This window comes from Sinocyclocheilus anshuiensis, unplaced genomic scaffold (genome assembly GCF_001515605.1).
Source record: "Sinocyclocheilus anshuiensis isolate Anshui unplaced genomic scaffold, SAMN03320099.WGS_v1.1 scaffold1008, whole genome shotgun sequence".
NCBI lineage: Eukaryota > Metazoa > Chordata > Actinopteri > Cypriniformes > Cyprinidae > Sinocyclocheilus > Sinocyclocheilus anshuiensis.
In genome coordinates this window covers 424,549-438,139 of record NW_015548267.1, presented here as the reverse complement: position 1 = coordinate 438,139, position 13,591 = coordinate 424,549, and the positions used below count along the sequence as shown (strand labels likewise).

Genomic DNA, 13,591 nt, shown 5'->3' with positions numbered 1-13,591 from the left:
TAAAGGGGTCATATGATGCGATTTCATTTATTCCTTTCTCTTTGAAGTGTTACAATACACAAAATAATGCTCTTTTTAGCAGCATCATATGACCCCTTTAAAATGTTTCACTCCTCGTTGTTGTAAGAACCCCTATATGAACAGCAGATGGCGCTCAAAGATAATTTTTGAAACTAAACAACCGAATAGCACGAAGGATGATGATATATTTTTAAAATATCTTACTGGCAGTCTGTTATACCGCTTCGTTTATCCGTTATTTATTTATGATTACATTTGTTATATAAAGTAGACTGAATGGGTGAAATCTCACAACAACAGTATGGATGTGTCTAGATTTGACTTTCTGATGTTTTTGTGTATGTGATTTTCATCCTTTTCAGTCCCTGTGTTTTTTATTCTCTGTAGGCCTATGTAAGGCCATCTCTTACACTCTAGTCACTTATTTTCCTCCATCTCTCTTTCCTTTAAGGAAAAGTATTCAATAGAGACAGGCAGGGGTTTTGCAAGGTTACCGTGAGTGAGTTTAAATGGAGCTTGTGGTGAAAGTAATGGCACTCTCGCGCCCCGTGGACAATAAGCCGGCGGATGAAACGGGGCTTAAGGGCTCGTGTAATGCATGTTAATGTGACGGGCACCGTGAAATGCGCCGGGGATTATTTATCCAAAAACATTTGTATTCTTCTGTTGAAGAACGGCTGATCCCGGATAGCCGAGCACTAATCCGTCTCTCCGTTAATTAAAAAGAAGTCGAGAGCGGAGGAACTCCTGTTTTTTCAAATGTAATCATTTCTTCTGGAGCTTTACCATCTGCTGGAGGTTAAGTCTGACAGCAGATTGGATTCTGCGGTTATTTAAACCTGGGTGGAGGATTTCACCTCCCTGCAGATATAAGGGTCAGAGGGGGCCGAAATGTCAGAACATTTAAGAATGGCTGCTGAAAAAAAGATTTAAGTGGTTTGCTGGTGTCAACAAGTTTATGATGGCCTGGTCAAGGTGGTGTTCACCTGGTCTGACAAACCTGATGGCCATGTAAAACCAGCAAATCACCTTAGGCTGGTTTAAGTTGTTTTTTTCCCCCCTATTTCCCTCAGCAGGGTTCTTCCCTCTTCACTCAAAGGTGTGCCTATAGTAAACTGCAAACTCCAAGAATGTCTGTGTATGTGTGTTTGGGTGTAGGCCTGCTGAGAGAGAGAGAGAGAGAGAGAGACAGAGAGAGAGAGTCGAGAGTCAACTTAATCAACAAGGAAGCATTTATTTATTTGTTTGTTTGTTTGCGTTCAAAATCCACCTGTAAATAACTATAACCCCCTCTGCATGACTCCTCTGAAGAAGGTCGCTGGAGGTCGCTGGTGTATTAGAATTACAAACAAAGGACAGATGCTTTTCAGAAATGGAAAGTTACATTGCCTTATCAGAAATTAAGTATTAAGTCTCGCTTATTTCAGGGTGATTACGCGCGCCCGGTAGTTCGCGAGTTAAACGTATCGGTACAGTGATTATGCTCCGTGCTCTCAAGTCGCCGTCCGCCAATACGATTTCTCCCCAACCCGTTTGTTTCTTGCACTTGCAGGTGGTCATTGAGAACCCTTTGGAACTGTACCGGGTAGAAGTGGAGATCTTGGACGTGAATGATAACGCTCCCAGTTTCCCGTGGAGCGAGTTTAATCTGGAGATCACAGAGTCTGCTGCGCTGGGCTCCCGGTTCCCCCTGGAGAGCGCGCAGGATCTGGATGTGGGCTCGAACTCTCTCCGTTCGTACTTACTGAGCGCCAATCAACACTTCGTGCTGGACATTCAGACACGTAACGACGGCAGCAAGTTTGCAGAACTCGTTCTGCAGTCGCCGTTGGACCGAGAGCAGCAGAAGACGCACGAGATGGTGCTCACGGCCGTGGACGGTGGCTCCCCGTTGCGCTCGGGCACGGCACAGATCACGGTGACTGTGCTGGACGCGAATGACAACGTGCCGGTGTTCGACCGCTCCGTATACCGGGTCAGCTTGGTGGAGAACGCGCCTAGAGGCACGCTCGTGCTCAAACTAAACGTCACGGACCTGGATGAAGGCGCAAACAGCGAGATCACCTATTCGTTCAGCGGGCATGCGCCTCTGAAGGTGCGCGAGCTGTTCAGCGTGGATTCTCACTCGGGTGAGATCCGGGTGAAGGGAGTCGTGGACTACGAGAAGGCCAGCGTGTACGAGCTCTACGTGCAGGCGAAAGACAAGGGTCCCTCAGCCGTGGCCGTGCATTGTAAAGTGCTGGTCGATATTCTGGACGTGAACGACAATGCGCCCGAGGTCATATTAACCTCTGTGTCAACACCTGTTCAGGAGGACGCGCCTCCGGGCACGGTGATAGCCGTGATCAGTGTAATGGACCGCGACTCCGGAGAGAACGGAGCTGTGGCTTGCCAGATCCCCGGAAATGTGCCGTTCCAGTTGCACTCCTTTCCCGTGGAGCGAGTTTAATCTGGAGATCACAGAGTCTGCTGCGCTGGGCTCCCGGTTCCCCCTGGAGAGCGCGCAGGATCTGGATGTGGGCTCGAACTCTCTCCGTTCGTACTTACTGAGCGCCAATCAACACTTCGTGCTGGACATTCAGACACGTAACGACGGCAGCAAGTTTGCAGAACTCGTTCTGCAGTCGCCGTTGGACCGAGAGCAGCAGAAGACGCACGAGATGGTGCTCACGGCCGTGGACGGTGGCTCCCCGTTGCGCTCGGGCACGGCACAGATCACGGTAACTGTGCTGGACGCGAATGACAACGTACCGGTGTTCGACCGCTCCGTATACCGGGTCAGCTTGGTGGAGAACGCGCCTAGAGGCACGCTCGTGCTCAAACTGAACGCCACGGACCTGGATGAAGGCGCAAACGGCGAGATCACCTATTCGTTCAGCGGGCATGCGCCTCTGAAGGTGCGCGAGCTGTTCAGCGTGGATTCTCACTCGGGTGAGATCCGGGTGAAGGGAGTCGTGGACTACGAGAAGGCCAGCGTGTACGAGCTCTACGTGCAGGCGAAAGACAAGGGTCCCTCAGCCGTGGCCGTGCATTGTAAAGTGCTGGTCGATATTCTGGACGTGAACGACAATGCGCCCGAGGTCATATTAACCTCTGTGTCAACACCTGTTCAGGAGGACGCGCCTCCGGGCACGGTGATAGCCGTGATCAGTGTAATGGACCGCGACTCCGGAGAGAACGGAGCCGTGGATTGCCAGATCCCCGGAAATGTGCCGTTCCAGCTGCACTCCTCTTTTAAAAACTATTACACACTCGTGACCAGCGAGTTTCTCGACAGAGAGTCTGTCTCGGAGTATAACATCACCCTCACGGCGCGAGATCTTGGCTCGCCTCCGCTGTCCACCAGGAAAACGATTCTGGTTCAAGTGTCTGACATTAACGACAACCCGCCGCGGTTCATTCAGCCCTCGTACACTGTATATGTGACCGAGAATAACGCCCCGGGGGCTTCCATTTGCTCGCTGACCGCATTCGATCCGGACTCTAATCAGAACGCGTATTTGTCCTACTCCATCCTGGAGGGTCAGATCCAGGGCATGCCGGTGTCCACTTATGTCTCAATCAATTCTGATAACGGCAACATCTACGCGCTGCGCTCTTTCGATTACGAGCAGCTCCGGAACTTTCAGATCCGTGTCCAGGCGCAGGACGCAGGTTTCCCGCCGCTCAGCAGCAACGTGACCGTCAATGTGTTCGTTTTGGATCAGAATGACAACGCGCCGGTCATCCTGTCCCCACTGCCCAGAAACGGCACTGTTGCTACTGAAATGGTGCCCAGGTCGGTTGACGCTGGGTACCTTGTGGCTAAAATCACGGCGCTTGACGCGGACGCGGGGCAAAACTCTCGCCTGTCATATCAGATGCTGCAGGCGACGGATCCCGGGCTGTTCAGCGTGGCTTTATACACCGGGGAGATCAGGACGATCCGCCGCTTTTTCGACAAAGATGCCATCAGGCAAAGACTCGTCATACTTGTCAAGGACAACGGGCAGCCGCCGCTCTCGGCCACCGTGTCCATCATTATGTCAGTGGTGGACAGCGTGCCGGAGTCGCTGTCCGACTTCGGTGACCTCTCGCTCAGCCCCCAGCCCCCGTCTAACCTCGCGCTCTATTTAATCGTGTCACTGAGCACCATCTCGCTCATCTTCCTCGTGGCCATCATCGTCCTGGCGGCCGTGAAGTGTTACAAAGACCGTGACTCCCTCGGCGGTTACGCGCTCTCCTCGCTCGGTACCGCTTGCTGCAGCTTTGAACCGGAGCCGCCCGCCGAGGTATTCAAAAAGTCTAATCTCAACCTGCAGATCGCCACCGGCGCCAAAGTGCCCACGAACTGCGTGGAGGTAAACAGCAATCCTGGAAATCTCTCTCAAGCTTACTGCTACAAAGTGTGTTTGACGCCCGAATCTGCAAAGAGAGACTTTATGTTTCTCAAGCCTTGCAGTCCCGGCACACCGAGAAATAACGCGGCGAGAGGAGCGGATAACCTGGCGCTGAGCTCACAGAGCCGCTGCTCGTCCGTGAACAACGGAGCGACTACACCGAACGAGGTAAAACTGCATTCATCTTCAGTCTTAAACATTAACTTGCTCGTTGAGTTTGTCAGGTGATCTTTATTTTTGAGTCACTTCCGTGAAGGGCATCATTTGTGCACATATGTTGGTGAACGAGATGAATTGGCTATCGATTATAAATGCACAAAAGAAAAACTAGGCGCTAATTATTTGACAAATATTTAATACCTCTGAAGTCAATCAATGACCTTGATTGAGAGTGAACGAGCGTCTCTAGACAGCAGCATCTTCCAGAGAAACAGAGGTCAATGCGCGTCTTTTAGCACTCTATCCAGTTTTTCCTTTGTTTATGTGCTCTCTCTCTTTCTCTCTCTCTCTCTTTCTATATATTTTATAGAATGTTTAAAATGTTTTTTATGCTTCTTTGTTGTTAATGTGGTCAGCTTAAAAATGATCGTGGTCTGTCTCTAACCTTGAACAGGAGAAGCTTTTCAGTTCTCTTCTATTGCATTGAGGCACATTCTTTGTCAACTGTATATCAAGGGCATGCGCACGCACATACACAAGCTAATTATCCAATACACAATGGCACACGGGCGCGGACTGGTTTCTTCCATAATGGGGCTGGGGAAATGAAAGCATTAGGAAGCGAGCTGGAGCCGATGGAGACGTGTCGCGCCTGTAGATTCTGCCACTTTGCCCTCATAGAACGAGAACTGGAGAGCTAGGGATAAACTGTATGTATGTGTGTGTGTGTGTGTGTGTGTGTGTGTGTCCTGTTAATATCCACTAGGTGGAAACGTCAGGCTTTAAAATGTAAACGTGCTCGCTTCCGTTATTATTCATTTGTCAGGGTGAGTTGGAGAGCCAGGTGTGACCTTGCCTTAGGTCAGTGAACTTCTTATAGCTTGTGAAGAATAAACTCGTCCATTGAGGGAACTGCAACCTGCAATGTTAGACTCTGTGGCCTTTAGGTCTCCTATAGAATATTAATGAAAAATTCTGTCCTTAAGGGCATTAAAAAAAAACAAAAAAACTCAAACATGTGTAGAACTCCTGCGTGCAGTCAGAGCTACTTACAGGATTTCTTCTGGGAATATATTAAAGCTGGAAAATTCTGTATAAATTCACCAGAGCTGCAGCGGAGAATGCAAACGCACGGGAGTTTCTAAATTAAAACGAGAAATTAAACTCAATTGAATTCGTCGGACAGTTAAATGCGTTTTCGAAATTAATTTCCTGCCCGCTGCGGTTTCCTTTGAAGATTAAAATCGTATGTCGGTGTTCTAATTATCTACGGAAGGTATTTTGAAGAACGGTTTTAATAATAAGCGTACATGGCGCTCTCCTTATGAAAGTCTCTAAGCGAATTAATAGAGCGTGGAATTCATGCTTTCTCTCTCTCTTTGACATGAAATAAATAACACCCCCATTCTCCTCCTCCTCCTCCACCTCCTCCACCCCCGCTGCATCTCTGAGGATGAAAGAGAAGACCGTGGCACTACAGTCATTGCTCAAGGCACCACAGCTCGGAAAGTAATGACGTGCGATTCACACTTTTGGCCACAAGGAGGCATACAAGATTCCTTTAATGCCTGAGGAATATCTTTCAGAGTGTCTGTGGACATCTGTAGCAATTGTATACACTGAAGAGTTTCGAAAAAGATATATAAACATGTATTCTACATATGTTATAATCAGTTATTTATTTTAAGATCTAATTTTTTTTTTATTGTTCTGTGTGTCGCAGTTGAAACAAGCAAACACTGACTGGGCCCTCACCAAAAATCAAACCCCCTCTCTAAAAAGGTAAAACACAAGTTTACTCGTCTCTGAATGGGCATACACTATAAGCTTGTGTTTTTATTTAATAGTAACACAATAGATTACAAACTGTTGTACTACAGAGAAAATCTAAGTGTTTCTGTAGCTCAAAAAATTGCACATGGTGCTAACAGTGCCCTTGGTCATGTGTTCAATTTCATATGCATAAATGTAAACGCTAGAAGTCAAACTCTTAAAAAATAACTTTTACATTTTAGGGGGAAAAGAAGTATTAAAAACATATTAATTGTATTTTTAAAGAAGACTTCAGAAATGAAGTTTTGTCATTTAGAGCAGGCAGGCAATGATCTTTCATGCATGAAATCTGGAGTATCAAAATATCTCCTTACATCTCAGACTGGCCTAATTTCCCATCATCTGTTTGCAGTTGTAACTCTATAAACATGGATGGCACTCTGATGCGTAAGGCCATGCAGGCAGAACCAGAGAATTATATGGGTCAAATGGCTACCGGACAGTACTGGACCTGGGGGACCCGCTCAAGAGGTACAGCTATACTTGAAATTATCTGACATATTTCATATTTTAAGTGAAACATGATATTCAACAAGGAAAAAGTGATGGAGCGGGAATTACTAAAGACATTGCTGCCATGAAAAAGTAAAAACCAGCACATGGCCATATCTCTTTGCCTTATGTTGGAAGTGTGGTTGTTTTGTGATTGTCATGTTGAATTCATTTTGCAGCCCAAATGAGTAAAATTTCAGACGTTAAAAACCACAGGTGATATTAAGCCCTACTACAGAAAATTTGCAATTTTCAATATATTATTTATGTTCAGATTCAAGGTCCAAACTTTGAATGTATTTTATTTCTGTGCAATAGTGAGGAATCTATTACATTGCCCTCTGGTTAATGAGACATTACTTGAAGAGACTTTCATGATTTGTTTGGCAACATAAATTATTCACATTAGTACTTCCAATGTGATCCAGTTTAGAGTCAAACGTTAGAAATTATTAAGATTTTATATAAATGTTTTTCAAAGTAGACTTTTATGCTCACTAAAGCTACATGTATTTGATAAAAAATACAGTAAAAACAGTAATATTGTGAAATATTATTAAAATTTAAAATAACTATTTTCTATTGTAATATATTTAAAAATGTAATTTATTCCTGTGATGATAAAGCTGCATTTTCAGCATCATTACACCAGTCTTCAATGTCACATAATCCATCAGAAATCATTCTAATATGCTGATTTGCTGCTCAGGAAACATTTCTGATTATTATCAATGTTGAAAACAGTTGTTCTGGTTCACATTTTAGTGGAAACCGTGATACATACCATTCAAAAGTTTGGGGTGAGCATAATAACATTTTTTTTTTTTTTACTTTTATTTGGCAATGACACCTTAGATTAGGCACATCTGTTTTCAACAGTGATAATGAGAATTTTCTTGAGCAGCAAATCAGCATATTAGAATAATTTTTGAAGGATCATGTGACACTGATTACTGGAATAATGATGCTGAAAATTCAACTTTGCAGCACAGGAAAAAACAACATTTTAAAATATATTGCAATACAAAATAGTTATTATAAATTGTAATAACATTTCACAATATTACTGTTTTACTGTATTATGACCAAATAAATGCAGCTTTGGTGAGCAGAAAATACTTTTTTTTTTCAAAAACATTAAAGGATCTTATTTAATTTAAGTAATTTTTTTTAACCCTTTCAGAGTACCGGATGCATTCTCCAGCAGGTAGTGTTTCTCAGAGGGCCTGGACTCCTCACTACACACCCCAACACAACCCCACACACCACCTGCAGCAGCAGCAGCCCACGGCACAGGTCCGCCCGCACCCTCCGCCGGACTACCAGCACAACGTCTACATCCCCGGCACACCGTCCGGCTTCTGCACCCTGCGGCCCAGCTACCGCAGTGAGCTCGACGTTCACAACTCATTCTCCACCTTCGGCAAGAAACATAGGTTCATCTCTCCCAGCAGCTACGACCCGCATGACGACACGGGGGCAGAGGTCATCAACAATGACTTATATAATGAATAAAATAAGACAAAAGGACCTATGTTGTGATGATGAACGAAAAGAGTGACTTATTACCAAAGCATAGCACTCATTATGTAGTCTCAGCCTCAGATGGACAGACACAGTCCATTCTTTGACCATTTGATGCATATTGCACATGCAATGCAACTTCCGTTGATTTGGGGAAGAAAATTGTTTTAAAATAATACAAGGTTGATATTGTTTTTAATGGTTTTGCCATAGTTTGCCTGGATCGTGCTTGAAATCTTTGAAAGTTATTCAGGAGCGGAACTGTTTATCCCACTTTGTTTTCTGTCTGTGAACTTGTTTAGCAGGACAGAAACTCTTATCACAAAATCTAAAAATAAACCTCCCCCGTTTTGCAGAGATTTTTAGAGTGCAACAGTGCCTAAACATTTTCTCAGTGGACTTGATTCCAGAAGTGTTTTTCCCATTCACTTTTTTCCCATAAGGATTTAAAAAAAGAGTCTTCATTAAAAAGTTTTAAGCCATAAACCAACCAAGCAGTTATGAATTTAATCACAACATTACAGACTTTGGTTTGAAGCCAAAAAGTATTTGAAGATTGAACAAAAAGACAAAGTTACTAGATTGAATAAAAATCAAATTAAAAATGATGGAGAAACTATTGATTTAAATATGCTAAATTTATATTTAAAGATTTCTCTGTATAATTATGGGTTTTTCATAGTGCTGTCATATCAATTAATTGCGATTAAGTGCATCCAAAATAAGTTTGTTTACATAATATAGGTGTGTGTACTGTGTATATTTATATATATATATATATACTGTATATATATATAAATACACACACATACATGTATATATTTAAGAAATATTTACACACACACACACACACATAACGTATATTTCTTAAATACATACATGTATGTATTTATATATACATATCAATATACACCGTACACACACATATATTATGTAAACAATATATTTTTACATACAATAAACTTTTAATCGATTTGACAGCACTAGTTTAACATAAAGTTAAACACAAATACTTCAAGTAAAAGTTGAAATAATGCAAACTGACAGCTTCAAGAAAAGCATATACCATCAATTAACAAGCTTGTAACAATAACTGATAAACCTTTAAAAACAGACCTATTGTGAGTTACAAGTCACCTTCCCTGTGGAGATAATAAATGGAGCTTTTACTTCCGGAACCCGACTGTTGCACTCTATTTCAGATAACTCACACCTAAATGGCATGTAAAAAGTGTTTTGTTGCTTTACATGTCAGTCGGGTAGAATGAGCAGCAAACCAACTTTATGCTGCAAGTCTGAGGCTACTTGTCATGTGACCAAAACCTTAATGATGTCACAGTGCCGCTATGCTATGATGGTTCTGTCTGTCAACGCTCTGTGCTCACACTCACTCGAACATGCACTTTTCACGCACATTGTGTGTGTTTGTGGTACATCATTCAGACCTGCTCGTAAGACATTCTGTCTGTCCTGTCATTGGAGCCTATTGTACTTAACTACAGAGGCTCTGTTCCTCAGGATAGGAGAGTCTGTCTGTTTTAAAAGAACTTGAATTAGTTAAAGGGAGAGTCGAGATCTTATGATCCCAATGAAACTTGCTTGTCCTGTTATATGAGGGACTGAATAAAACTTAATCTGTATTATTATTATTATTTGTAATTGCATCTGCTTGGTTAGTTTGACCACACCAGGCCTAAAGGTCAAAGATCATTACCACTTGAGCAGCAGTGAGAAGCCTGAGATTTAATACAATACTGAATATCATTATTATTTTTATATTTTCCTACTGTTGTTACTTTGACAATCATTTCAGCCAAAATGTGATTATTACCCACCTTTTGCACACGGTGTGAGCATATAAATCAATACAGTGGTCATGATGTGGAAGAATTATGGGCCAGGAGAAGGTGGATGCTCACCAAATGAAACTGATTAATTCAATATGATAACTCGTGTAGGAATGACTTTAGACACGCATTACTGCCTCATACAAGTGAACAGGATGTGAAAGTCCATTCATTCCAAATATGTACATAAAAAATATGAGAATTAAATATTTTTTTCTGCAATAAAACTGCGGTGTTGTGATTAATATTTTTATAGGGGATAACTTGAGGGCATGAATCATACAAGATGATTGCTTACTGAATACTGTGCAATATACCCTGTACACTGTTTCAACTGGTGAGTATAGTTTTCCTGTGGCTCAGTGGTAGAGCATAGTGTTAGCAGTGCAAAAGGTCATGGGTTCAATTCCCAGGTAACACACATACTGTTAAAAATAAAAAAACCATGTAGCCTAAATGCACTGTAAGTTGCTTGTAAATGTAAGTATTCATTTTCTGCATTGTTATCACATGAACTTTCATGGGAGTGGCATCCAGATATTCTGGAAATATATTGTTTTTCTGTTTAATTCAGTTTTGCAGCCTGAGTAAAATTACAGATGTTAAAAATCGCAGGTTACTAAAATTTGCTATTTTCAATATATCATCTCTGTTCAGTTTCAAGGTCCAAACTTTGAATCTCTTTTATTTCTGTGCAATAGTAGGAATATATTACTTTTGTGTTCAGCCTTTTTGGTTTGTGGGTAAAAGTAGGTCTGTGGTTAACATTACTTGAAGAGACTTTACTGTTTTATTTTTTAAAGCAACATAAATTATGCACAGTCAAATCTCAGGTGTGAACACAGGAAATTCCCCATGGTTCAAAAATGCCAAATCTCTTCCAGGTTTTAGGACTAGAAACTGAACAATTAATTCTCAGTTCTTTACATAGTTTCTAAGCACAAAGAAAATAAAATGACCCAGGCCACTCTCTCGTGCACTGAGTAAACATCGCAAATGCTAACATATGCTAATGAGCTTCCTTTTTCCTCCCACAGAGAATAGACTTGGTTCATTAACTAAACAAACACAAAACTCCATCGTCTAAATATCATTTTAATTAAAGACAGGGAAACAGACGGGCCCGTGGGGGGAATCAGGCTCTCCCTGAAAATGCCACACCTGGACGCAATCTCTCCCGAGCCCTTTCCATTTTAATTTCCCGGAGACATGAGTTCGGAATGTCAATAGATGTGTATCGCCCAGTTGAGAGGGGCAATTAGGTTTGCCGTGTGTCCTTTCAGATTACAAACGTTAATGAAGAAACGGTCTCCATGGCGCTAACACACTTCTCTAAATCGAAGTTCATCTCTCTGAGGGCCCGTGAACCGGAGGTGAGGAGATGAGCAATTAAGACATGTCCCTCTCTAGACTACAAATCAGGAATTAGAAGAGCTCCGCTTTTGCAGCACAGAGTCACATTCAAACAATGACATCCTTTTGAGAAGTAGGAACAATCTGTGCAAAGAAAACTTTAAAACTTCACTCATGAATATTAATTAGGTGACTAGACAGTAGTCCTAGCTGATTGGCTGAAAGATAGACTGTGCTAAGCATAAAGTATAGTTGCTCATATACTGTAAATGTTTATTTTTTTTATTAATGATTATAATTAATTTGTTATGTGTAGTTTAACTTGAAGGTGAATTTCGCAATTTTCTTGAATGTTAAATAACCGTATGTTGAAGCTGGAGCCAGACGTGATTAAATCTAGAATGTTTAGGGGTCTAATGCTTATATTAGGCAACACAAATTTTATTGGTCATTACTTTGAAGTTCCTTGCCTTAAAGGTTCAAACACAACTGAACTATAAAGATGAAGTGGTAATATTTAATATCTGTATTTGTGATTTACCCGATTTAGGCCTTCACCTTTGACTTCTAGCAAGTAAGTGCTTCTACACTTTGACCTTCGCCTTGTCCTAAACAGAATGTTTTAGCTCTAGCTGTTTCTATGACAACACCAGTCGGAACTCCCTCTCTTTGTTCCATCCTGTTTGGTTCTAAACCAATAGCAGAGCTGCTCTGTCTGATATTATGACGTCATAGTCTGCCATTACACATGTTGTTGTCTTGGAGTTTTAGTGTTGCATAATGAAGTTTAATGGACAGTGATGTGTTTTTACCCCCTTAAACATATGCTTTGTAGATTAGTATTTACTCTTACTTGTCATAAAAACTGATATTTCACTCTCCTACATCTTGACCTGCAGCTGTCCAGTGAAAATATTTGTTTTTTTTGCAAATGAAAATGAATTGATAATGATAATATGAATTGTTATTAAATATCAAATGTGCATATGAATTGCGTGTGTATGTATATATACACATACTGCACACACAATATACAAATACATTTTGGTAAATATAAATACAAACAGAGTGGGGTCAGAAAAGCTGCATTTCCGCAAGTGGTCTCCAACTTTTTTAGAAAATGACTTCAGAAAAAATAAGTTTCAGTATTAGCCATAAATCTGTTTGTTTATTGTTTCTTCAAACATTCCATTTTAAAGAAACGTTATCTAAGAAACAAAAGACTAATGATGACCTGATATCTTCTGCATGAATATGTAGCTGCAGTTTGGGAAATCAGTCTCAGAAAACACCACTAGAGGTCGCCTGCATCACATGTCAACAGGCACAACATTGCAGAGATTACAGTTGCTGGCATATTTCATTAACATGTCAAATAAAATACAAACAAACAAACAAATAAATAAATCCACAACCCATGTAAATTTAAATTTGTGGTGATATTTCTGTGCTTTCTGTCTTTACATAATACTCTGAATGATTAGACAGAGATTTAACCATAACATTTATTTTAGAGTATAACTGAATTGCAATGACAAGTTACAGTGACATTTTACTTTTAAGAGATACACTGACATTTTTTTTACAATGATTTGTAAAATTATTTTTTTACAAAGTTTTTTTTTATTATTATTATTACAATTATTATTATTATTATTTGAAGAGGGAAACTGAAGTGCGAAAGGAAAAAAATATATATTATTACAATAATTTAATTCCTAGATCAGATCTCTGTTCCATGTGTTAAATCTTCAAATCTTCAAGGAAGCATGAATTCATCTGACTGCCATCCATTACTGGAAGAGAAAGAAAAGAGAATGGGTCGAAGTAGCCAAAGTTCACAGAAAGAGAGGTAAGTCAGAAAATGCTGTAAAGATTACAACATGGGATACTGTGGACATGGGCAGCCAGCTGTTATATTCTCACAGTCTTTGTACTTAGCAGAAGTTAATGTAGCAAATGCTAAAGGCACGTGAGATTCTG

General features: G+C 41.3%; 1 protein-coding gene across 1 annotated transcript; it reads left to right on the top strand.

Moving 5' to 3' along the window:
- The first annotated feature begins 1,501 nt into the window (after positions 1-1,501).
- Positions 1,502-8,895, top strand: LOC107655660 (protocadherin alpha-C2-like). Its single transcript, XM_016443222.1, has 5 exons — positions 1,502-2,439; positions 2,471-4,568; positions 6,283-6,341; positions 6,745-6,863; positions 8,068-8,895. The coding sequence occupies exons 1-5, from the start codon at positions 1,502-1,504 to the stop codon at positions 8,397-8,399; spliced, it is 3,546 nt and encodes a 1,181-aa protein (XP_016298708.1). The 3' UTR covers positions 8,400-8,895.
- The last annotated feature ends 4,696 nt before the right edge of the window (positions 8,896-13,591 follow it).